Source organism: Phyllosticta citriasiana (genome assembly GCF_038021145.1).
Source record: "Phyllosticta citriasiana strain CBS 120426 chromosome Unknown IWZ02scaffold_5, whole genome shotgun sequence".
Taxonomy (NCBI): Eukaryota; Fungi; Ascomycota; class Dothideomycetes; order Botryosphaeriales; family Phyllostictaceae; genus Phyllosticta; species Phyllosticta citriasiana.
The window spans coordinates 1,752,525-1,776,767 of record NW_027117282.1 but is presented as its reverse complement, the minus strand read 5'-3'; the positions used below and the strand labels follow the sequence as shown (position 1 = coordinate 1,776,767).

General features: G+C 55.3%; 10 protein-coding genes across 10 annotated transcripts; 4 read left to right on the top strand and 6 right to left on the bottom strand.

Annotated features, from left to right (window-relative positions):
- Positions 1-54: 54 nt before the first annotated feature.
- IWZ02DRAFT_481237 (uncharacterized protein) lies at positions 55-2,879 on the bottom strand (the record flags this gene model as incomplete). The annotated part of the gene is made up of 3 exons (XM_066769121.1): positions 2,517-2,879; positions 261-2,415; positions 55-229 (listed from the first exon to the last, which is right to left on the bottom strand). The coding sequence occupies exons 2-3, from the start codon at positions 2,396-2,398 to the stop codon at positions 55-57; spliced, it is 2,313 nt and encodes a 770-aa protein (XP_066624033.1). The 5' UTR covers positions 2,399-2,415; positions 2,517-2,879.
- Positions 2,880-2,917: 38 nt separating this feature from the next.
- Positions 2,918-8,099, bottom strand: IWZ02DRAFT_418215 (uncharacterized protein). The gene is made up of 3 exons (XM_066765809.1): positions 7,307-8,099; positions 6,733-7,186; positions 2,918-6,687 (listed from the first exon to the last, which is right to left on the bottom strand). Exons 1-3 carry the CDS (start codon positions 7,755-7,757, stop codon positions 3,417-3,419), a joined length of 4,176 nt encoding a protein of 1,391 aa, XP_066624032.1. The 5' UTR covers positions 7,758-8,099; the 3' UTR covers positions 2,918-3,416.
- Positions 8,100-8,777: 678 nt separating this feature from the next.
- On the bottom strand, positions 8,778-9,981 carry IWZ02DRAFT_376262 (fructose-1,6-bisphosphatase class 1/Sedoheputulose-1,7-bisphosphatase; the record flags this gene model as incomplete). Its single annotated transcript, XM_066764871.1, has 4 exons — positions 8,778-8,926; positions 8,974-9,685; positions 9,736-9,808; positions 9,860-9,981. The coding sequence occupies 4 exons, from the start codon at positions 9,979-9,981 to the stop codon at positions 8,778-8,780; spliced, it is 1,056 nt and encodes a 351-aa protein (XP_066624031.1).
- A 3,073-nt stretch (positions 9,982-13,054) lies between these two features.
- IWZ02DRAFT_374907 (uncharacterized protein) lies at positions 13,055-13,411 on the bottom strand (the record flags this gene model as incomplete). The annotated part of the gene is made up of 1 exon (XM_066764789.1): positions 13,055-13,411. One exon carries the CDS (start codon positions 13,409-13,411, stop codon positions 13,055-13,057), a length of 357 nt encoding a protein of 118 aa, XP_066624030.1.
- Positions 13,412-14,167: 756 nt separating this feature from the next.
- IWZ02DRAFT_375432 (P-loop containing nucleoside triphosphate hydrolase protein) lies at positions 14,168-14,971 on the top strand (the record flags this gene model as incomplete). The annotated part of the gene is made up of 1 exon (XM_066764823.1): positions 14,168-14,971. A coding segment is annotated over one exon (804 nt), but the record flags the coding sequence as incomplete, so codon positions are not given.
- A 238-nt stretch (positions 14,972-15,209) lies between these two features.
- IWZ02DRAFT_238053 (ribonuclease T2) lies at positions 15,210-16,573 on the bottom strand. The gene is made up of 2 exons (XM_066763039.1): positions 15,942-16,573; positions 15,210-15,888 (listed from the first exon to the last, which is right to left on the bottom strand). Exons 1-2 carry the CDS (start codon positions 16,311-16,313, stop codon positions 15,448-15,450), a joined length of 813 nt encoding a protein of 270 aa, XP_066624028.1. The 5' UTR covers positions 16,314-16,573; the 3' UTR covers positions 15,210-15,447.
- A 212-nt stretch (positions 16,574-16,785) lies between these two features.
- Positions 16,786-18,369, top strand: IWZ02DRAFT_375917 (uncharacterized protein; the record flags this gene model as incomplete). Its single annotated transcript, XM_066764855.1, has 3 exons — positions 16,786-17,315; positions 17,386-17,627; positions 17,675-18,369. The coding sequence occupies 3 exons, from the start codon at positions 16,786-16,788 to the stop codon at positions 18,367-18,369; spliced, it is 1,467 nt and encodes a 488-aa protein (XP_066624027.1).
- A 532-nt stretch (positions 18,370-18,901) lies between these two features.
- On the top strand, positions 18,902-19,846 carry IWZ02DRAFT_238123 (uncharacterized protein). The gene is made up of 2 exons (XM_066763040.1): positions 18,902-19,622; positions 19,799-19,846. The coding sequence occupies exon 1, from the start codon at positions 19,085-19,087 to the stop codon at positions 19,595-19,597; it is 513 nt and encodes a 170-aa protein (XP_066624026.1). The 5' UTR covers positions 18,902-19,084; the 3' UTR covers positions 19,598-19,622; positions 19,799-19,846.
- Positions 19,847-20,304: 458 nt separating this feature from the next.
- IWZ02DRAFT_432379 (ubiquinol-cytochrome C reductase hinge protein-domain-containing protein) lies at positions 20,305-21,091 on the top strand (the record flags this gene model as incomplete). The annotated part of the gene is made up of 3 exons (XM_066766216.1): positions 20,305-20,671; positions 20,811-20,927; positions 21,027-21,091. The coding sequence occupies 3 exons, from the start codon at positions 20,305-20,307 to the stop codon at positions 21,089-21,091; spliced, it is 549 nt and encodes a 182-aa protein (XP_066624025.1).
- Positions 21,092-21,518: 427 nt separating this feature from the next.
- Positions 21,519-23,234, bottom strand: IWZ02DRAFT_375241 (major facilitator superfamily domain-containing protein; the record flags this gene model as incomplete). The annotated part of the gene is made up of 3 exons (XM_066764809.1): positions 21,519-22,710; positions 22,815-22,927; positions 22,989-23,234. 3 exons carry the CDS (start codon positions 23,232-23,234, stop codon positions 21,519-21,521), a joined length of 1,551 nt encoding a protein of 516 aa, XP_066624024.1.
- Between the last annotated feature and the right edge of the window lie 1,009 nt (positions 23,235-24,243).

Genomic DNA, 24,243 nt, shown 5'->3' with positions numbered 1-24,243 from the left:
AAGAAAGGAAGACATCTAATGGACGACGCGGAACGATTTGATCAAGAGCTACGCTCAAGCCTTGTTCTCAGCGGCCTCTCCGTCCTTGGCCGCCTCCTTGGGAGCCTGGTTCTCGTCCTGGCCGTTCTCACCCTTGGACTTGATGTACTCTTGGTAGACGCCCATGGCCTCCTCGACCTTGGCCCGCAGGGCGGATTCATCAGAGGTGCTGTGAGGGGAATTAGCAAGGCTGTGGTAATGTGGTGGCAAAGAAAACTTACAGGTTAATGAGTTCGGCATTGTCCATCTCTAAGAGCATGCCGGTGATCTTGCCAGCAAGCTCGGGCTGCTGAGTGTGGATCTTGGGGTACAGGGCCTCACCAAGCATCTGCTTCTGCTGTGCCGGGGGCGCGGCATTGAGAGCTTGGAGGTCGAGACCGCCGTCGACAGAACCCTGGCCAGGAGCAGGGCGGCCGCCGGGGAAACCGGGAGCCGGCTGGCGAGGAGCACCACCACGGCCGGCATTCGGGCCGCCGCGGTTGTTACCGGGCATCTGACCGGCCATCTGGGGCATGCCAGGCATGGGCATACCGGGGACAGCACCGCCACGGCCTGCGCCGCGACCACCCATGGCCTGAGCGGCGAGCATCTGAGCGTAGGCGGGGTTGAACTGAGGAGGAATAGCACCGGGCATGGGACCACCGGCGTAGGGCATGCCCATGGGCGGCATCTGTTGGGCGTTGGGTCCGCCACGACCACCCTGCATGGGCATACCGCCAGGGAAGCCAGCGCCACGACCACCCTGGGGCATACCCTGAGGATACCCAGGCATCTGGCCACGGCCAGGGGGCATGAAGGGCTGCTGTCCAGGGCCAAAGAACATCTGGGGCTGGACAAACTGCTGAGCGGGCATACCAGCGGCGGCAGCGGCCTGCTGCATGCGGATCTGGTTGCGGGCCTGGATGGTTGCCTCGAGCTGGCTCTTGCGGACGTCCTTGCGCTGAGCAAGGGCGACGTAGAGCGGCTTGCCGCCGACCATCTTCTGGTTCATCTCGGTGACGGCCTTGGTAGCCTCGTCAGGGTTGCTGAAGCACACGAAGCCAAAGCCCTTGCTCTTGCCGAGAATCTTCTTCTCGCCCTTGATGGTGATCTTGTCCATCTCCTTGGTGAGCTTGTCAACGCCATCCCTCTTCTCGTCGTCAGACTTCTTGTCCTCTTCCTTCTCCTCCTTGTCACTGTCCTTCTTCTCCTCGGACTTGGGGCTCTCGCTCTCGGAACGGTCGACAGGAGACGTGTCGCGCATAACCTTGGCCGAAGTGATGGTACCAAAGGGAGCGAACATGTCGCGCAGCTTCTCGTCGTCCACGTCGTCGGTGAGGTTCTTGACGTACAGGTTGACACCCTGGTACTTGGACTGCTTCTCGGCGCGGGCTGCCTCGTACTGCTTGCGGAGCTCCTCCTCACGTTCGTGCTTCTTCTGAGCGCGGCCAACGTACAGCTTTTGACCCTTCCACTCGCGGTCGTTCAGGTCGTCGACAGCCTTGGCGGCGCTCTCGTGCCTGGCGTAGTTGACGAAACCAAAGCCGCGGCTCTTGCCGGTCTCCTGGTCACGAGCCAGCGAGGAAGAAGTGATTTGACCAAACTTCTCAAAAAGCTCACGAAACTCGTCCTCAGAGGCATCAAGGTCGATGTTCTTAACGTAGACATTGGTGAAGTTGGCCTTCATCTCCTCGAACTTGCTCATGCGGTCCTTCTTGGGAATGTGGTGGCCGACAAACACCTTCTTTTCGTTCAGAAGCATGCCGTTGACGTGCTTGATGGCGTTGTTTGCGGCCTCGGCAGTCTCGTAGTGGACGAAGCCGTAACCCTTGGAGTTGCCATGCTCGTCGGTAGCGACCTTGCAGCTGAGAATGGTACCAAAGGCAGCAAAGGTGTCGTGGAGGGCCTTGTTGTCAATCGCAGAGTCAAGGTTCTTGATGAAGACGTTGCCCTGGCCAGTCTTGCGCAGAGCGGGGTCACGTTGGGACCACATGATGCGGCAAGGCTTGCCCTTGATCAGGGTGTAGTTGAGCTCCTCGAGGGCGCGCTCACCATCCTCCGAAGAGTTGTAGTTGACGTAGGCGTAACCGAGCGAGCGGCGGGTAACGGCGTCACGGCAGACGCGAATGGAAGCGACCTGGCCGATGGAGGAGAAGAGCTCAAAGAGCATGGCCTCGGTGACGGACGGGTCGAGCTCGCCGACGTAGAGCGAGGCCGAGTTCTGGTGCGCGGAAGGAGCGGCGGAAGTGGGCGTGGGCACCTCGGCGGCAGTCGCGGAGCCGACGTTGGTGTTGATGGCAGTGCCGTTCGCGTCGGCAGCGACAGGCGACGTCTGGGCGGCATCAGCAGCCGGAGCGGCGTTGGCAACCTCGGCAGACATTTTGCTGATAGTGTTTTCTAAGCTGGTCAGCGGTGGTGGAGGTCGAGGGTGCAGACTCGAGAGGGCTGGCGCGAGCGGTGCGCGAAAATTATGCGACAGGCATGTGCGCTTTGCTCACCTTGAGTAAAAAGCTAAAGAACAGCTAACCGATGGAGAGAAGAGCGAGCTCGTTTGACGACCGAGGCAGGACGTGTCAAGCAACTCAACAGAGGCGACAAGCAGAAGCAGCGGGCCCGGAAGAGGCGAGAGCGAGGATTCTGGGGCGGAGGAGCAGACTGGGCGACTGGTGGGATTGAGATGGAGCAGTCGCGTCGAAGCCGGCAGATGGACTGGAGGTTTTTTGAAGTTTTTAACTTTTTTTTTCAGTGGACGAAGTTTTCTGGAGGGAACCGGGGGCAGAAGAGAGACAGAGACTCAGAAAGAGGCTCGCTCGGGAGGCAGCGTGTGCGTGTAGCTGTGATGGGAGGTGGGTTGGCTTTTGTCGCGACGACGGCCGACTTTGTCTGAATGAAATAATTTTGTGCCAAGCCGCCTCGCCAAATTCGGCAGCGGCGGCCCTTGGCGCACACCGACAGGGACCTGCCCGGCTGACACTCACTCGGTCACCACCACACCAGCTGCATCTCAGGAACCTCAACACCTTGAGCTCGACAATTCTGGACTCTCTGCCTGACCAGCCTGACCCCAGGCTAACTCCCTCGTTTCCTCCAACCGTGGCTCGCCGGCGTCTTCTCCAACCTCCAGCCTTCCTTCCGGCGTCCGCCGGCCGATGGCGAGCCCTCCATTACTCAGACTGCACAAAGACGCCCCAAACGGTCCTTTTGCACAAAGAACATATCCTCAACTTCTAGAATCTATCAAACAACTCGCATCGAATACTCCCTGACATTCATTCATGACGTGGCTCCCATGCATGCTCCTTGTACGCCCACCGCAAACAGGCCATCCCGTCATCAACCATCAAAGGCTGCGAAACTCTAGCAAACAACCAACACCACCTGCGACCACCGCTCGGCCACTACTCTTGCAGACTCTCGTCCCACCCGCCTCGGTCCTCCAGAAATCCCTTGACCCTGTCCATGCAACCTTCCAATCCCTTGCCCAGCGCCTCGCTCCACTGGCCCTCCACGGTGCTCACCTTCTCCTTCAGATCCAGCGTGAGTCGCTCCTCTTCGTCAACTCGGATGGCTGCAGTCTCGCTCTCAACAGCCGCACCATCCTCGCCCTCTTGCGTCCGCTGCGTGCAAAACAGCCGCGTGTTGGCCATCATGACGGCCGTCTTGACTTCGTGCAGCAAGCAGAGCAGATTGGTCTGGCTCTCGATGAACTGATACGCGCTGCGCCGAGCATGCACGAGTAAGCTGAACAGGTACTGCAAAGGGAAATCGGCGTACTGCGGATTCTCTGCCACCTCCTGCGCCGGAATCGAGATCTGAAAGGCGTCGCCAAGCCGCTCGGGAACCTTTTGCACTACGGCCAGCAGCCCAGGCGCAATGTCCCAGAAGGCGGATAATTGGTCCTCGACTCCCCTGGCGACATTTTGCTCGATGGTGGCGAGCAGGTTTTCAGAGCGGAGTAGAGCTTCCTTTTCGAAGCTGCGCTTGCGTTGCGACGAGTCGCCATAGAAGAAGGCCTCTGCCTCGCGCACCTTCTCGTGGTTACCGGCGGCTTTGTATGGAGTGAGGACGACTGTCTTGTAAAGCTCGTTCCGCTGGCCCTCGAGCTCGAACAAATCTTTGTGTAGGTTCTCCCGTGCTTCGAAAAGCCATTTCAGCAAAGTCAACTTCTCGAGGATCTCGGGCTGGTTATCCCCTTCCTCCAGGCTTTGGTTTGGCGAGGCCATCTGAGCATCGTTGCACAGCCCGCTTCGGACGTGTTCAATGCAAGCCGTGGCTTTGCGGACCTTCTCAGATAACAGTGCGTGCAAGGGCGTCATGACATCTTTCTGGAACATGTCAAACTCCTGTTGCACCCGCCGTTGCGTGATCTGCGCTTCTGTCACCTCGAATTCTGCTTCCGCCTTGGCCGCATCGGCAAAGGTCATTTCTCCGGCGCGTATCTTGTCTGAGATTTCCTCTCGCAACTCAGCACGCCTGGCCTTCTCGCCCTGTGATCCTCGTTCGCGAAGGGCACTGCTTGCTGTGGCGTATATTTCCTTGATTTGCTTGGCATCCTCGAGCTCGTGAAACGAACGCAAGTTTGCGCGGATAGGCGCAAGGTCAGGGTGGTTGTTGTTGACTGCAGGATGGTGTCGTGGGTACGGCGGCGGCAGCGTCACAAGGCGGCTCACATCCAGTTTTCTAGGATCTGGCGTACTTGGCGCGCTTGAGAGCCCATGAAACTCCCATTGGCTTGGTGATGAAGACGGCGGTGCCTCAATCTTTTCTGGTGGATATTGACTGCCTCCAAGCCATTGGGTTGCAGTATTGCTAGGTCCGGGCAATGAGGCTTCTGGCTGGAACGAGTCCTGACCCTCGGCAAAATCGGAAAGTGCTACGCCCATGTATTTGCTCTCTCGTTTGCTTCTTTCAAGTTTGATGCGGTCTTTGCCGTTTGAACCGTCGATACTGCCCTCCCACCAGCGGCTAGCCGAGCGACCTCGGGAATTCTCTTCGTCAGGAACAGTGCTGACGGCCATGCTTGGGATAGGGGAAAGACATGGCTGCCACCCGCCTTGACTGTCGCCTCGAGCGCGGCCGGGCTGGAAGCGAGGGCTTCCCCCATGACTTGCGGCGCTACTAATGCTGAGTGGGGATTCCGAGGCGGATATTTGCGGATGGGGACTATATTCCGGGGATGAGGTTGAGATGCTCGCATAAGACTGGGTCTCTGAGACAGATGAAGAAATAGAATCCTTGCGCTCGGTTGGTCTGTCGAGTGACATGTTTGGGGTCGTGCTTCTGCGGCCTGTGGAGGGAGTCTTGTAGCTCCGCCACATGTCTCTGGTGAGGTCCAAGATATCACTCGCCATGGCTTCGAATGCTCCTGAATAGCGGTCCCGACGCAGTCGTGATTCGTTGACGATGAAGTCGGCAAATAGCTCCAAGCGTTCCTGATCTGTTGCTGCAGCAGTTTCACGTTCCGTAAAAGAACGGTGTCTTTCCAACGCTGCGGTAGCAAACATCTCTTGGTCTGTTGGCCGTCCGGACCCTATACTCTTACTGGCCGATGCCGGGACAGAGGCGGAAGAGGATGGGCGAGAAGGCATCAGAGGGACCGGCATTGGAACATTGTCATTTGGCGTGTGCAATATATGAGACAAAGGCCTATCTTGTGGTGTCGAAAGGGACAACATGGTGGAATTCATCGGAGCAGAATGGGGTGGCGAGGTGGGTAGAGTCTTGAGCGACTGAGCCGGGGCAGTTTTGCTTCGGGGTTCGCGTTCGAGTCCCTCCTTTCTCGGAGAGAATGGCGGCGTAGGCGCAGAGACACCAAAGGCAGAAGGACATGTTATCAGTCTGTGAGGTGTCTGACGTGGCGTAGAGTGACTTGACTGCGGCAAGTCTCCAAACGACTTGCTCGATTTAGCGCTCGGCTGTCCACTTGCAGGGGAGTAAAAGTCCCGTCCGCTCTTTGGGGTAGGCAGCTTATTTTTTCGCCGTTGACTGATTGCGCCCTCATTGGAGGCGAGCACCAGATTTGCAGGTCGCGTTGGCTCCATTGCAGCAAACCAGGGATTGTTACTGGGTTCGACAGCGGTTTGGATTCCGCTAGCACGTTCGCGAGCAGCACGGCTCTCGCTGCGCCTCTCTCGAATCCCTCTTGCGCTAGGGTCTCGCAGTGCAGGCTGACGATCGAGACCACCGCGGGATCCTGAGGTCGCTGGATGTGCCGTCTGAATCTCATCTGGCGCTATGTTTTGCTCTGGTTGATGAGGATCTGGTGTTGTGATACGCAGGGCTCTGCTGTAAGGCGATCTTGACCGGTCGCGGGCTTCTTCCTCCGTCCAGTCCGCTGGGGTCGGAGGAATGGGCCCGAGAGTGCTTGCATGACGATGAGGCCTCCGTGCTTCTGGCATGGACAACTCGGCAGTTGATACGCGAGAAGAAAGCTCCGCAGCTCTGTTGGTACTTTGTGACCGCGCACCACTGGGGGGTGGCCCAGGAGGTGGAGGTGGAAGAGGCATGCCTGGTTCCCATGCAGGAGCCCTTGTCTGGGAGATGTGCTCCTCGTTTCTGATAGAGGTTCCGATTGCGCCGGTAGATGCAGCACGGCGGGAAGCTGGGGGACGCCCGACGCTGTCTGGACTCCATGGTGCCTGTCTCTGGGGAGAAGCAAGTTCGTTTGGCCTGGGTATGTCAGTTTGTCGACGCAAAGTGGGAAATTGGGCTCACATTATATTCGCCCCCGTGTTCAGGGCTGGAGTTCTCAGGAGGGCCTCGGTTGTCTGATGCTGCAGGCTGTCGATCGCATTTAAGGACACAGACTGTTCAGATGGTCCTCCTCGATTTCTCAGAGCGGAAAAGCTGAATCTGGGGTTTCTATCTTTCGGTCGAGACGAGGAGCGGTCCCGTCCATTACGTGGAGGAGGCGGGGGAAATGCAGCAGAAACCAGCGCCGGGGACGATGTTAGGGCTTCTGAAGCACCAGTTGGCCGATAATGTCCACCCGGTCTAACAGATAGCGGCCCAGTGATCGAAGAACCTTGGTCTGGGAGTCCGGTTCTTGGAGCTGAGGCTTGAGGCGCTGGAAAAGCCCCACCCGATAACACTGGGGATGGGTTCACAGACAGTGATAGACTTTGCCTGGGATTAGGAGAATATGGTGGTGGTGGAGAAGGCAGATTCGCTATTGGAGCCCAAAGTTAGTATTTTGTGTGTATTGGAAATACAACTAAAATCAGAACAACGTCTTTGATAAAGGAGGAAAAATATTCAAGAAGAAGGGAGCATAAAAATGTAGTCGTACCTTCCATGCCAGATGCATCCACTGTCCCCCTCATCATCGAAGATGCCGAGTGGGGTACATATTGACCACTGACGGGACCAGATCGACTCCACGCTTGGGGGTTGTAGGAGCCCAACGTAGATGTTGCACGGTGAGCCATTGGTGAAGTTCCCCTTGACGCGCTCGAAGGAGCGGCAGAGTTGTGGAGAGAAGCGCCTCTATTGGACGCAAACATTGGGGAGAAAGGGGTACTTGAGGGCGTAGTGGCAGAGACAGAGGTCTGCAGGGACGGTGTCCCTTGTTGCTGCTGCGACCCAAACAAGCCGTTTGTTGTAAGAGCTGGTGGTGACACAGCGACGCGCCTCTGAGGAGCAGAACCAGACGACGGGGTAGGCCGTAATACAGCTTGCACTATCGCAGGGGAAACTCCTGGAGCCAGTGGAGGAAGGGTGACCGGAACGTTGGAACTCATGGTCGCAGCAGGATCCAGCCTTACCTTAGCGAGGCGCTTCTCGACTGTACAGTTGCTGGCCTGGCTGTAGGCTTTAAAAAGCAGTGTTCAGCGGCTGCTGGAACGAATTGCGCTGCGCAACACACGAGGAGCGAAAGAGGCGTTGTAGCTCAAAGCATCCCTGGTGCAGATGCCATCGAGCCAGGGCGTAGTTAGAAGCTGTCTGATGTGTGACCAAAAAAATGGTTCCTGGGACAAAAGCCTAGTGGCCGACTGCCCAAGTAAAAGAAGCAGCTAGGAGAAAGACTAGGAGGTGGATATAGAAACGCAATTTGCCCAAGCTGCGCCCACATTGGACGCGGGAGGCGGGCAAGCGGGTGTGCTTGAGCATGGTTGCCAACGTTGGTCGCGCGGCCATGCCCCAATGGCGGTGGGAGCAGATCGACCTTGCAGAAGCGAGGGTGTTCGAGCAGGGGATGAGACGAATGAGAGAACAAGACGCAAATCTCTCAGCTGCGTGGGAGGGATGTGCAGTAAGGTGGACAAGGCCGGGCGCTTAATCCTGATCCTCGGTGTGTGACCATTACTGGGGGCTGTCGACAAAAGCCGCGGCTTGACGGAACACAAAAAAAGTGAACCGGCAAAATGCCACAGCGCAAACCTCAAAAAGCCGGCGTGATGGTCGCCGTGCAGGTTTCAGACGTCGCCTGTTGTTGAAGAGATGAAGTTGTGAGTGGAAGGTTTCCAACCAGTGCGTTACTAAAAATAGCGACTCCGAGCGGGACTGCCGCACGCACGCGAGCGTGGGCTAGATAGGTAGGCCCCTCCACTCGTTGTCCAAACCACAGCACATGCAGATAGTGGGGTGATGTTCACGCAAAATATGGATTCGCAACTGTCAATTTGCGCTCAAACCCCGACATTGATTCGGTCATTGACATTACTCGGCTACAGGCCCATCTTCCCCGAATCCCAACCTGACAATTTGCTTTACGCCGGTCATAATGCGTACAAAGAAGCAGGAATTCCGAAATTCTACGCCTACTTCAGATATCCGTGCTTCTTGTGGACATCAATGACCTTCTGGACTTCCTCATAGCTACCCATGAAAATACCCGACCGGTCGTGGATGTGTTGCGGGACAACTTCGAGCATCCGCTCCATCTTGCTGTTCACAGCCAGTCCACCGGCTGGCGATCGTCAGTATGTGTACATGGGCAGCCTGCGGAGCACTTACCATTCTCGAAAACCATGGCCATTGGACCACATTCGTACAAGATTCGCAGCTTGCCCTTGGGGCTCTTCTTATCGGCTGGATATGCGAAGATGCCTCCGTAGAGAAGTGTTCGGTATGCGTCTGCCACCATGGATCCGATATATCTGGCGCTGTAAGGCTTGCCGCCCTCTGTGACCGGATGCTTCAAGCTGTCGATGTATTCCTTGACAGGCTCCTCCCAGTACAGGCTGTTGCCCTCATTCACCGAGTATATGGCGCGCGTCTTCGGGATCCGCATGTTGGGGTGGGTGAGGATGAACTCGCCAAGGGAGCTGTCAAGGGTGAAGCCGTTGACACCGCCGCCCTTCATGGTCATGACAAGCTGCGCCGAAGCACCATACATGGTAAATCCACTCGCAACGAGCTCAGTCCCCGGCTGCAGAATGTCTTCCTTGACCCCTTTTGCGCCGTCGGCGAGTCTAAAAATTGCGAAAATGGTTCCGACTGACACACCCGCATCCAAGTTGGAAGATCCGTCGATAGGGTCGCACGCGACAGCATATCTCGCATCGGGGTATTCGTCGAAGGTGATCGCCTCTTCCTCTTCCTCTGACACGAGCAGCCGAACCTTGCCGCTGCTGCGCATGGCCGAGATGAAGAGGTCATTTCCAATGACGTCGAGCTTCTTCTGCTCGTCGCCAGTGGTGTTCGAGGATCCCGCCAAACCAGAGAGCTGTTGAGGGGTCAGCTAAGTGCGCGGTAGCAGCAAGAAGAGGTGCTTACGTTGATCAACGAAGCTCTCCGGATGTAGTAGGAAATGCTTTTGAAAGCGAACTGCAGTGCGTGGCAAAGAAGCCTGCACAAATGTCAGCCGATGGGAAGCAAGTCTGGGGAAAAGTATTCGCACGTGAAGTCTCCCGTTGCCTCCTTGACCTTGACTTGCTCCTCGGTCAAGAATCTGGTGATTGTGATGATGTCTGTGTTGATTTTCTCCTGGCCGACAGGACCAGCTTCGCCATTGGTAGCCATTTTAGATGCAACGAGTTGATTTTGAAACGAGGTTTGGAAGCTTTTCGGGGGTATCGAAAAAGATGGTGGGATGAAGAGGGGTCGATTGGGGGCAAAGCTGTAGAAGTAGGCAAGGCTCTCGTCGAAGCTGGAAGGCGGATATGAAGTAATGGGGTGGGTACAACTGGGGTCGGGATCGCGGAGAGTAGCTCGGTCCAGGATTTCAGGCTCGTGGTTGGGTCGCTCCTCCTCGGCAACAGTGGGAAAAAACAACGGGTCCCAAAGATCTTCAATTGATGTCACGATGAACTGGTCGTTAAGGCGCTCAATCTGGATTCCGACTTGGCCACGGTCAGCTCGCCTATATATACGTCTGGGTCCCTGGAACGCGCAACATCCATTACGCTACAATTGCTGATCGCCGAATCAAAGGATCCTAAGGGTGAGAGGGGCAACGGAGGCGGGCACGCGGGGTCGCGTTGAGCTTGGAGCTTGAGAAGCTCAGCCGCCACATGCGCTCCAGCTCCCGACATCTCCCGCTCGTCCGTCGGGCTGGACAGCGGCGGCGGTCGAGTCTAGACTAGTCACGAGAAGTCGAATTTGTTTCATCGTAGAGTCTTCAGGAAAAATATAATCCCGTGCATTTTCCGAGCTCGGATGAAGACGAAGCTCGCGCGTTTGGGAGCATCCATCGCCTTCTGCGTCGGCACGCGTTCGGCGAGGTTTGAGCCAGAGGCTCAGGGATGGATTAAGGAGTGTCTTCGCGATGATATTTCGCCGAGGAGCGACAGCAACAAGCTGCTGCAGGGACTGTCATGTGTCCTATGGACCCTTTGCGCATGGGCGATGACAAAGAAGGCAAAAGACTCAAAAGGGGGCGTTGACGACTGGAACTGGAATTAGGATGCTGACGCTCGCCATGACCAAGCTCGTGGTGTTGAGTCGCAGGCCTGATCAGTAACCACACAGACCTGGACCTGGAATCCCCAGGGAGGCACGTCATGGCTCCCGGGTGGAGTCTGGGGCGTGAAGTGGGCACCCGGACCCCACCGGCAGCCGGTCGCGGTCGGCTTCGGCCCGGGACACGGCGTTAGGCTGGCTGGGTTGGGCGACGATTCGCCGCTAAGCGACTGTGCCAATCTCCATGAGTCCCGACGCCGACAAAAAATTGTTCTTCCTTCAACAACACAACACCCTGCCATCGCTCCCACCACAGTTGTGGTCGCTCACGATCAGAACGGGCGCCTAAGGGCTGCCGAGCCGGTGCCGGCCTCACAGGTAAGACTCCATTCCCTCGCTCCTCCCCGCTTCCCTGATGAATGGCAATACCGCATCAAACTAGAGTCTTTGATCTCTATCGAGAAATGAAACTCGAACTTGCTTGCACGTCAGTCTGAGAAGCCTCGAAGCTATCATGTTCATTCCGCTAGCCATAAATTGAGCTCAGCTAATGAGCAGAACAGACAGCCATCCTGTCTTGCGACCCTTGTTGGGCTCACTGTCAACCTACCGTACGTACCTTACCTCGCACCCCTCCCACAAGCCCACAAGATGATCATCGTGTTTTACACGCTGGAAATTACCGTCTGAGACCTTAGGGTCTTCGAAGATACCAATAGGCTGTTTCTGAACAAGCTTTCCACATGCGCAATGTCATTCATCGCTCCATTGGACCAGCCGCTAATGGCTCGCAGATTTGCCTGACGGTATGACCTTGCCCTCCCAGCTTTTTCGAACCATCTCATATGATGAATGGCACTGGGCTCCGAACAGCATGACGGATATGCCACATTGCGGCAGGCCTAGAAAACCTCGCCCACTGATTTTGCATCGGCACTTTTGCTACTGCGAAACAGTTGCTGGATTTGAAGCTGAGACATGAATCCTAGGCAGTCTTGGCTGTTCAAGCTCACGTCGCGGTATCTGAATGGCGCAATTGCCCAGCACCGCCTTTGTTGAGTCTCGCAGGAGTGGTAAGTTCTCAAATCTCTTTTCTACAAAAACACAACCGTCATGATGAACCCTAAGATGACGAGTCTGATCGGGGTTTCCCATGCAGACAAAACTTTTCAAATACCATTCATGCTTAACTGAAAATTTCGGTCAAAATCTTGTCGCTTCATTTGGGTCTTTTTGGACGCATTCTAACAAGCCACAGGACCAACCCTCTCCTGCAGTCATTCCGTTGAAAAGTATGTCTCGCTCTGCCGAAGCCCTTTGATTTTTCCATGATGAAACGACATTACAAAATGACAAGCATATGTCCAAGCCCTCGGGCGAAGACGAGACTGTCTTTGCTGAACCCGTCTCTGAGAGATATGTCCAGACTGCTGAAAAGGGTTTCTGGGCTAACATGAGATCTCAGTATCACCAAGAGATTGGGATCAAGATTCTGCACATCTGTGACAGGTAAGTTTCCTAAAGATGATCCTTTCTCCCTCTACATGATGATTCTTTTTCAATCTCACGACGGTCGACATAGCCACACGTTGGCATTGATGAGAACGCCCGGTGACACGGGCTTAATCTGAGATATATTCATGTCATGTTTAACATAAAATTCTTCAAGAATTTCGCTGACATGGCCTACAGATCCACACGTCTTGAGACTTGGCCGTCTTTGGCTGGAGGGCTTTTCAATAATCATTCCGCCTTGTGCGGGAGGTTGTGGAGAAGCATGTCGAGTCATGCTCTCATGACACCGCTCCCATTGCTTACCGCATACACACAGATAGTTTTTGTGCGGCAGGTTCCTTCTGCGTTCCGCGCCACAATGCCTCTATCTACACTTGCTCTACTTGAATCTGTATCAGATTTTGTTCGAATTGGCCGCTTGCCTGGCCAGTGTAACAACCCATGCTTCTCCTGTTGATTCCTGGCCCTTGTTTCGCGCTGGCGTGCAGCCCAACCAACTGCCCTTCTACAACGCCACCCTCTTCGTGAATGACATAGTTGTTCATCTCCCCATTTGACATGCTCGAACACCAATGCCTCATCCTGAAATGCCCGCGGAATGGTCGTGAGTCGGTATCATGAAGACCCCTCACGTTCGCACTGCCGCCCAAATTATCCCATAGGCTCATCGCCACGTTGATCAAGACTCCTTAGACCCTTCCTCGAGAATGGGAAGGTCCATGCCAACCCTTCTTGCCGTGAGCCGAACTCGTTCCTCGTCGGTCAGATTCGCGCCGGGGTTGTAGCGTTCGACCAAGGTGATGTACATGCGCTGCGCTCTTGCGTATTGCGCAAATTGCTCCGTCTCCTCGACCGACGGCGTGCGCACGGTCTGTTGTTCTGATGGGGTCTGGAGCGAGCTGCGGATGTGTTGTTGCAGTGGCGAAGGGTTTGAGAGGACGGACTGCGAGGCGCGTGTGCTAGCGGCTTGTTTCGCTGGGCGCGACGGGAGCTCGCGCAAGAGGCGACGGTAGAGGGAGCGGAGTTGCGGAGTCATGTTGGGCCAGCTCTTGATTGGGTTTGGAGGGTTTTGGGAGTGTTGGAGGCGCTATGATTAGGTCGAGTAGTGAGATGGCTGTAGGAGCACCCTGGGTCGTGGGGAGAGATGGCGCGGATAATTTCTGGGAGAGCGGCGGGACATTCTCTCCTCCGACGGCGACCTTACCACGGCAGCTACGATACTCTTTTCCACACCCTCCCTCCGCCTCCTGCGATGCTTAAGGTCCCTGGTATAGCATCAGCGGCATCGACTCGACACACCGTTCGAAGCCTTCCACGACGGCTGCTTATCCCGCATCATGGCGTTGTTTTCCAACGAGCACAGTCCAAGTCACCTCGACTTGACCCGAGCCTCATCGCTCTCGCTGCGCAGGTAAAACGCAGTCACGGCCTAGGAGGACGAGTCGAACCAGCGCAGAAAACAGCAATTGAAGTTTCGGAAAAGAGAGAAGCGCGACGGGAAAAGAAGAGGGAGAAGAGGCCCCAACATTCGGAGGGCCAGTCAGCCCAGGGCTGGCAAACACCTTCCAGGTCGCCTGAAAATAGGGAGAGTGGGGAGGCTACAGCTGGATTTACTGTGCCCATTCGACGGGTTCACAGTGAAATCTTTGGAAAACAAAAACTGGCCGAACGGGGGTTAGATGCGCATGTACCGATTCGGAATGTCATCACGGATCCCACATGGATTGAGCCAACAAAATTCGACTCCTCAAAACTCAATGAGCCACACATTTATGACGACAACATAGCCTGTCCCTCGGATGAAGAGCTGGAGGCTGCCAGAACCTACTTCAGTGTGGCGAATCGCAAATTTGCTTTTTCTTGCGAACGCTTCGCCGAATTTCCAGACAGTGACGTGCCAGAGTTCGCCTTCATCGGCCGCAGCAATGTGGGGAAAAGCAGCCTGTTGAACGCTCTACTCAGTCGTCGCTCTCCCGGCAAGCAGGAAGAAGAGCTGGCAAAAGTCGGGAAACGCGCAGGACTGACAAGGCTCATGAATATCTTTTTGGTGGGCCCGATTGAGTGCCGCACCAAGACGATACAGTGCAAGAAAAAGAAGAGAACCAAAACAGAGCGGAGGATTGAGCGCCGACACGGACACGAAAGTGGCTTCACCATCGTCGACATGCCTGGCTACGGCCATGGAAGTCTCGATTTCCAGGGCGAAGAGATTATGAAGTACTTGTCGCAGCGAACGCAACTGCAACGAACTTTTGTCCTAATCAACGCCGAACACGGGGCAACGAAGCTAGACAAGCAAATGTTCGAGATCTTGGCGCTGGCGGGAACATCTTACCAAATAGTCTTCACGAAGACGGATAATGTCTTGACCCCAGCTAGTGGTCCAGTTTCGGACGACAAGGCTCGCAGCGGACTTTCGAGATTGAGGTGGCTCAGATCACAAGTTCTGAAAATTGCTCAGCCGCCTATAAAAGACGTTCTATGCGTCAGTGCAGAAAGGTCTCTCGGCGATAAGGGGGGATCCAAGAACGAGTTGATTGGAATGAATGGGCTGCGCTTCGCCATGTTGCAAGCTGCTTCGGTGAAACTGCCTTAAAAAATTCAGAAGCCCGTTCAATCCGTAGCCTCGAAGCCAAGCATGGCCAACGCTCGATAGGAGCATCGGGCAAGGAAAGCGGAGCGCTTTTTGAAAAGAGTGGAGGACTTGCGAAAAAGACAAGAGGAACGGAAAAAGGTCGGCGAGGGACAGGCGCACAATTAAAGACGTAGGTAAAGGACGACTTGCAAGCATTTTATATCTGTGGGATGGTTCGCCTTTATTTGTCGTCCAACCAGAGCCAAAGCTTTCAACCGGAAGGATCTCTTTGCAATCAGCTCATCTTAGGGCAAACATTGTGAGAAAGGAGCGCTGCCGCAAGAGCAGCGATTTTACCAGCAAACAGCGTGCCTGTCAAACGGCTGCAGCCCAGCTCTGTCGATTAGACGTGCTTGGACTCTTGCTGCAGCCCAAAGAGACGAGATATGAGAAGAACGTCATGAAAGATCGTCGGAAGACGGAGATTATGTAGGTCTCTACGAAGCCGCTTTTGGAGAATACACAATGCCCTCTAAGGGACATGTACTGGCGTAAGTCGTGTTGGTTGGAACATATGTTCCGTGAGGCACCCTCCCAGCCAGGTAATAGTAGAACCACAGCTCATTCAGCATGTTTCCCGTGCATCCAATGTGTGGCAAGTAGCCGCCTGTTGCTTGGACAAAGCAAGCTTCAATATCCGCCAGAGCATACGTCGTGCTGTTTGAAGGGAAGATGCCACAAGCTCCAAGATATTCCTCGCTCGGCAATCGCTTGAAGAGGTACACTGCTTCATTGAGGAATTGAACAAGTTCGAGGTGCTTGGTATAGTCGGAATAGCACGACGGTTTGATGGTAGACATGCATGTGCCGTGCTTGGCCCACTCGTGCTCCCATAACTGCTCGTCTGTGCCGTTTGTCGTTGTAATTACAGGGTCATTCTGAAAGCAAACTTAGTTCAACATACTACAAATAAGGTCGTCATTCCACGCACTCTCCAGTAGATACGCATGTAATCCAGCAGGCTCCGTTGGTCGTACTCCTCCAGTATTTCGGCCACGTCCTTGTAGTTTCGCGAATTGTCACACGAGGCCGGATAACTTCCGTTGCAATAGTCATTCCACAATCCGTGAAGCGTCCACGTATTCTCCGGGCCACCAGCTGTCGCAGAATAGAGCTGGGTCAACAGCAGCAGCCCACCGGGAGACTCGACACAGCACGTATCCGTTGTGAGGCTCTCTGCTGAGCACGAAAGAACACCCAGGTCCTCTTTTGAGCAGGTGCTTGAGGTGTGGGGCGCGTGGAGGCTGGCGGCCGAGAGGGAGAGGTAGGCTGCTACGCCCAGAATCAGACGAAGGGTCGCCATCGCAGGAGGGAAGCACGCTGGGAGGCGCAGAACGCCATTGTACCTGGCTGGGTTATAAGCATCTCGTACCGGCGGTGGGGAGGGCAACGGCAAAAGTCAGGGACGTCTTCTAGCGAGATACGAGCGGTGGTGAGCTTCTGAATTGGGAAACTGGTGGCCGAGGCGTTGATAGCTGCTGCAGGTCCGTGTCGAAGGGCCCGGAGTCCGTGCTTTTGATGTCATAGGCAAACCGAAGCTCGCCGCCAACTTTTTTCCTCTCCGTTGCTCCGTTGCCTCTTTTGGCCGAATTATTAGATCAGAATCAATTTACCTCCGTCCATTCGGCAATTCGATCACGGCATATCAAGTTCTTATCGAGCTCCCATCTTCATCAAGGAACGAGAACAAGGAAACGCAGTATTTTCTCTCGCTTCGCCAAAGTCCGCGTCTGCCAAAACAACGTGCCGCGGAACACGGACTGGTTGCCGCAGTGATGACGGATCCAAAAGTCACCAAAAAAGACATTGACGGGCTCTTGGGTTGGTTCGTCAAACATGGCGGGTCTGTCCATCCTAGTGTGAGGTTTAGCCAAGACAGCGCTGGCGGCATTTCCGCCTTTGCAACTGAAGATATCCCTGAACCTCCTCCAGGCGGCACTCAAATCTGTGCCTGTCCGCCAGAACTTCAACTATCATCCGTCCAAGCTCCGAAGTCGCTGCATGGCTTTCTACCGGAACACGTTCTCTCAAATATTGCTCTCATTCAAGAAGTGCTCCGCGAAGAATCGCGTTGGGAACCTTATCTCAAATGCTTGCCGAAGGCAAGTCAATTGACAACTCCCATTTATTTCAAAGAAGAGAAGAATGAGGATGCCCTTCTTGAAAGAAGGAATGATACCGCCTGGCTGCTTGGTACCAATCTCGGCCAGGCATGGCGCGAAAGAGAGTTTCAATGGAAGAGAGAGTTCGATCATTCGAGGCGCGTTATGGAACAGAGGGGCGTTTCAATAGCTGGATACTCATGGTGAGGCATTACAAGGGCACCAGCTACGACGAGAAATCCTTTGGGGGAACACAGTTAACTTGTAGACCAGGGAGCTCTTCAAATGGGCTGGAACCATCTTCACTTCGAGATGCTTCCCTTCCGATCCTGGCACGAACAAAGAACATAGGCAGGCTCGCGTCCTCATGCCGGTTGTCGACCTACTGAATCATAAATTCCCCTCAAAAGTCAATTGGTTTTTCGACCGGGGAACTTTCCAGCTCAACTCGGAGGAGCCTTTGGTCCAAGGCCAAGAGATTTTCAACAACTATGGCGGAAAGGGAAATGAAGAGTGTAAGTCGACATGTTGCTTTTACTTTTTCGTTCGCTGAATTTGAAAGTGCTCAATGGATACGGCTTCTGCATCCCCAACAATCCTTGCGATGCTGTAGCAATCCGATTTGGCCGGTTACCTCCACCTGTGGTCCAAGAGATTGAAAGATTGCTCGGCGAATGGGACTCGAGCAAGGTCCACTATCTTAGAGGTCGCAGCTTTTACGGCGGTCTCTACCCAGTCTCTTTGGCACATCATCCCAAAGTCACAGAGACAGAGTCCGGTATTCCGCAAGCAATTTGGACTGTCTTTGAGGTAATCAAAAGGTTCGAAGATGGCCAATCAGCTTTGATGCGAGGACGACCTTTGTGGCGAAAACTTGTTTCTGCCCGGTGTGCTTTGCTTCAAAATCTCTCCGCCAAATACAATGAGATCGATAAATACAACAAATACCTCCCGCCCGAACCTTTAAATGACAAGCAAAGCTACGCCAAGATGTACCGGGACGGTCAGATGACTATCTTGAGAGAAAACGTTGAACAGCTGCAGGACCTTTTGCTTCGGGAGAACTTCATCACGCTTGAAGAGGCTCTCCAGGCTTTGCGAGCGGAAAGGGATGAACTTGAGCACAGCTGGGAGGTCTTGGCCAGAGACGCCTTCGGGACGAAGATTCCTAGGAAAATTCGCGAGGCAGGATTTGAAACAGAAGCTTGGATGTTGTGGCTCTGTGCGGCATGGATATGCGCGGGTTGGTGTCAATAGATTTTGTTCAAGAACTCTGCTAACTGGCGCCGCAGATGATGATGCAAAGTCGAATCCATCTAGACCTTCACGGATACGAGTGTGGATTGACGAGCTGCTCGAATCACATCCCTACGACAGCGACAGGCTGATCGCATCACAACCCTTCGACGGTGTCCACGCAATGTGCGAACGGCACCCCATTTTTCAGCAGTTTAACAGTCGCTGGGACGTATGGGCCGACGAGCGCGTCTCATTGACGATGATGGAGTGGGCGTCGCGGACGGCTGAAGCTGAGGCAAGGATGCTTTCCTTACGGCCTCATCATGAAAAGGCTTGGAAGAAGATGATTTGCATGAAGGAAATCTAAGGAAGTCAGCGACGTTCGTTTTAAAAAACGCGTAGCATAGCATTCAAGTAAAAAGCGCTTTCTTCGATGAAATATTTTTCATCTTCGCCCAAATAGGCAGTCTGCCTGCCTCTTACCCTCTCTACCTTCTTCCCTTTGCCTAATGGGGTCATCTTTTTTCAATTTTGGCACGTGGCCACGTGCCCAATGCGCCTGCGCGCCTGTATATATACGTCTACTCTTTGGGTCGCTGTCTTCACCAAACATCACGAATCATTTTGATTGAGAACTTTTGCGCATTGTCACTCTTCACTGTCCGCTCTTTGTAAGTTCTCCCCTACCTCATCCAGTAAACGACAATGACTACTTCAATAGCTTTCAATCAAAATGATTCTCCCTACCACCATCATCGTCGCGATTGCTGCGGTTGGGGTCGTTGCACTGCTCTTGGTGCTGACGGCTTTGCTCTGCGCTGGGTACACGCCCACATACTGCGTCTCCTCCGTTCGGAAGCGTCTCGAGGCCTTCCGTGACAGGCGACAAGGAGACCCAGAAGGTAGTGCCGTGGACTCTGGCGTCGAGTTGCCCCAGTATCCTGGGCGTGCAGACTCCACCCAGCCTTCGCCGCTGCTGCCGCCGCCCACGCCGTCTCTCCCGCCGCCGGCGCGCCTCTCATCCTCTCGCCTGCCACCATCGTCCCCGCCGCCCATGGATACACCGGTCTCCCGGTCTCGGGCAGTCAACTCACCTCGCCGGGCCTCGAGCCCTGTATTCGCCTTCATGTCTCCGCCGACGCCAGCTCCCCGCGACAGGGCCCGGTCGAGGCCGAGGTCGGTGAGACCGGATACCGTGTTCTGGTGGCAGGGTGTGTCAAGTTACGAGAGACCAAGGCCGTTGTAAAGGTGGAAGGAGTGGAGGTGTCCTGGTGAGTCCTTCCCTGTTCTCTGGTGGCGCACATTTCTCCAGCGGGGTGTTGACTGTTCTCAGGAAGCCTGTTCTTCGGCCAGATGTTGTTCGTGCGAGAGCATTCGTCCCCGCTTCCCAAGTAAGCTACATGAGCATGATTGCTCCCCGTTGCAACACGCTGACCTCAGCCAGAAGGCTTCAAGTCGATGTCGCAGTATGTTGTGTTGCCGCGGAATGCATACACTACAGCAGGTAGGGATCTCATATCTAGGAAGAGAACGAGCCAAGCAGTTAATGGTCTGAACAGAAAGCAAGCAACTACGACTGCACGGCGGGAATATAAATGGAGTTGTTTTCGGCGGCCAGGCTCCTAACATGGAAATTCGATGTTCTTCTTCAAGATAGTGTGGGATCGCCTTTGAAACATCCCCAATAGATTGATTCCAATCATGATTGTGATAATGTGATCCAAACAACCTGCAGCGAATAGTTGATGAAATCAAAATAATGATGTTGATGTCGTGGTGGTCGCCAGCCAGTGATTTGGCTTGGATTACGCTTACATAAAGGGCCTAGCGCGAATTTCCAAAGCTTCCGGCCGACCTCGACGATTCTTCCCGAGCCAGTGTCGCCCTCATCTTCAAGCCTACCAGCCCACTCCTCCAACGATCCTCACGGCAACCGCATCCCAATCGTTCAAGATGGGTCTCGCAGACTTCTTTTCCGACGTCTACTCCACCCTGGCCGGCCAGCCCGTCGAGGCCGAGGCCCCAGCCGCCGAGGAACAGGAAACTCAGGACCAGGGTACGTACGAGAGAGGGAGCGCCGAGCAACGAGGTGCGGGTGTTCGCGGTGGCGCGAGCACCCAAAGCCCCGCTTCGCAGAGCCAGGAGAGTCCCCAGGAAGCCGAAGCAAACCGTCAGGATTCCAAGAAGGACGATGCTAAGGGAGCAGACACCTCCAAGGACGAGCCCGCCGAGGAGGAATCTAGCGAGGAGGAGCCTGCCGAGGAAGAGGAGGAAGAAGAGGAGGAGGAGCCCGAGGACATCAAGCCCAAGCTCGAGGAGGGTAAGTCGCTACAACACTCTTTGAAGGGAGGCCAGCCTGTCTCTCTCATTAGGCTGGCTTCAACATGGACGTCATTGAAGCACGATTCGCATCCGCGAATCCGCAAAAAGAGCAGAGCTACGACTGACATTGTCTTCAGAGTGCGCCAACTCCAAGGAATGCGCCCCCGCCAAGCACCACTACGAGCACTGCGTCGAGCGCGTCCAGAAGCAGGAGGAGGAGAAGGGCAAGGCAGAGGAGGACTGCGTCGAGGAGTGTAAGAATCCCCACACGTGGACATGGACACAGCAGCCAGTCTCGCTGGCAATTGGAGGCTCGTCCAATGGCAAAGCCGCAATACTGATGATGTAAACAGTCTTCCACCTTGTCCACTGCGCAAACCAGTGCGCCGCCCCCAAGCTCTTCGCCGCCCTCAAGTAAACGCACCTCGCCGAAGCCAACTCGATCCCCTTTCCCTTTCGACGACGACGGCGGCGAAAAATCCGAGATCAACCCGACAAGCCTGTGTACGCTCGAGCCCTCCGGGCCTCCGATAGACGACCGAAAAATACAGCGTGCCTGTACAGCCCTTTCTTCCCGAATCCCAGCATGTATACTACGAGATGGTGTTAGCAGATCAATAGAGCAGAATCTGCTGCGAATGGCATAGACTTCATACACTGTCGCGTTCCGCTTGTCAAGTGCAGCCGGCTTGGCCGGTCATGATGAGTATCTCTTTCATTATTCAGATGATGCGATTAGACTAGGCGTCATTGCTGACGCCGTACTGTCGATGTCTGATAACATGCAAATGAGGAAAATTTAGGTATACGCAAGGACGAAGAACGCCCCCAAAAACGCCCAAATCTCATGCGTTGTCCACGACATCGCCATGCGTGCTCGCAACCCGTAACCCCTCCCGCTCTACCTCATCGGCCTCGATTCTGCCCTCCTTCCTCGACTCGCCAAATCCAAGCCTTTTGACACCCAAAAGAAGCGGCGCAGGCAGCACCGCCACCGCGACGACAGCTTCGAAAATGAGAGCTTTCCACAAGCTGCCAGGCGGCTTCCACCCCCTACTTGTCTTGCCTTTTTGCTGACAGTCGTCCGTGTTCAGACAGCCGGGCTCCTTCAAGGCGTCCATGATGACGATGAAGATGCCACCCAAAAGCTGCCCGCCAGCCCAGCACAATGTCGACCCGATCTCGGGCGACGCCGGCCAGGTCGTCTCGACCAGGTATTCCAGCGCAATGGGAACGAGCGCGAAAGACGAGGCGCCCAGCAGCGCGGCAATGACGTACGGCGCGGCTTCGCTGCGGGTCGGCGGCGCAAAGACAAAGGCGATGTAGCAGACTACCACGATGGGACACAGGATCTTGATGACCAGAATGTATGGCTTCGGGTGGCGGCGGTCGAGGAATGGCGACAGTAGCGCGCTGAAGAGCAGGCCGACAAAGATCAGAAGGGCGCCGCAGACGCCGGCGTCGGTCTCGGAGAAGCCGTACGGGTATAGTATCTGGTTGAGGAGCGAAGAGAAGGCGTTGAAGAAGCCGACGTAGACGGCAAAGGGCGCAAGGACAAGGTAGAAGGAGCGCGAGCGCGATATCAAGCGCAGACTCTCGGCCAGCGTCGTCTGCGGGAACGACGAAGACGCGCTGGCGGGCGAGGGCGGCGCCGCGGGGATGAAGAAGGAAGGCAGCGCGGCGGCACTCGAAAGGATGGCCGTGTACAGCACCATGTCGGGCACATCGCGCGGCTTGCTCACCCACATGGAATTCACCAGCTGGCCCAGCGCGGCGCCCAAGGGATTCGCCAGGCTGGCTACGGCCGTCGCCGAGATGCGGCCTTGCTCGGTGAACCAGAGATCGGAGTAGCGCGTCGGCGCGGCCAGCACGAAGGGTTGCGCCAGCCCAATCATGATCTGGGCGACCATGATGGCGCCGTAGTTGCCGCCCGTTGCGCGCGCTCCCGCATACCGGATCCAGGAGCCCACGAGCGTCAGGGCAGAGGCGACGAGGATGGCAGGCTTGGGCCCGCGGTGGAGAATGGGGATGGTTACACTGCAGCCGTGTGTGAGCGCGTGGTTTTGCATGGGGGATGGCCGAAATGGGAAGGAGGGCGGGTGATGGCTGTATTTGAGTATTATGTTGGCTGGTGGACTTACGGGACAGCAGCGAGGAAGGCGAAGAGAAAGGCGGTGCTAAGCCAGTTGATGACCGACTCAGAAACTCCAAAGAACTCTGCGGCATCGGTCGAGACGGCGGAGAATGACAACCACTTTGTTCCTCGTTAGCGCTCTGGTCTGTGTGGACAATGTTGGGGTAAATGGGGAGATTACATCCCAGCTGATCACGATGTTGAGCAATACAAGCTGCGCCAATCCAAACCATCGTCGTCGGTATACGCGGTAGACAGCATGCGAGCCATGCGACTGCGTTCTACCAAGGTCTTGGTGTTGATGACTGTCGACATGGGTGTGGATATGGTCGTCCTGACTCGTGTTAGACGAGGAGTGCTGCTGCGTCACCTCGCGAACCGTGTCGGTTTTGTCGAGGCCCGGGAGCTCACGGCGATGGGAGTCCATGGCGTCGTGCTGCGCTCTCCGTCGAAAGCGGGACTGGAGGGGGATGAAAGAAGAGGGCGCGTCTCATCAACGGCCCCGACGGCAGGCCCGCCGCAGGTTAAGAAACCGGGCATGGCGTCTTTGGGGACAACAATCTGACAGAGTATCCCGTCCTTGGTTCGCGTCAGGCTGGCCAATGGTTGTCGCGCCCTGCGTGGTTGAAGGATGGCGGGAAGCACCGTCGTTGAGCAACGGTTCCTGGGTTCGTGGGGAGCAGCTCTGGCGGTGGCGCTGCGCTGAGGTGGGCAGCGGGGAAGGAATTCAATGCGCGTCCAGTGCTGATGTCTTTCGCGTCCCCATTCGTCGGCTGCGTAAGGTAGCCAGCCTCTAACGCAACTCGGCTAGTTTGCATCAACTCCAAAATCCTCATCCTTTAGACTTCCAACATCTTTGTCTTGGCTCAATCTCTCCTCGTGCTTTTGGCCATGCCGCCATCTGCTTTTTGTGTCACCGACTACCAGTTCAACAGAGGCGTTGCCAAGCACCACAAACAGGCGTCATTACAATTAGAGCTACTCCTCCGCAATATGCATCCGTCTCTCTGACCACTCCGATGCTGAGCAAGCACGAGGACCCCCGCATAAAGCTTATTGTGATCCCGGGGACTTATGGTGAAGGTCCGGGTCAAGACTGCCTGTTATCCTTTGAAGATCAGATTGTGTAAATCTGGAAGGATAATGTGTCAGCGCTCACTTTGCCCACGAGACTTTCCCGTTCGTGTTTACGTATTTCAGTGGTGCGCTTGCTGGTCATGTCGAGGCTGAAGACGTTGATCGACTTGGAGAGACTGGAGAGCTGAACCTTCGCAGAGTGCGACATGCATGGTCATCATGCCGTAGAGGTGAAATTTTTCCAGGGCTGGTGCCCTTTCAAAGCTGTTCAATCAGAAGAGTCGGTCATGAGGGTCAGCCTACCTCTCGAGGAATGCTGCAGGGCTGAGTGGGTGCCCACAGCACGCCGGACTCAAAAG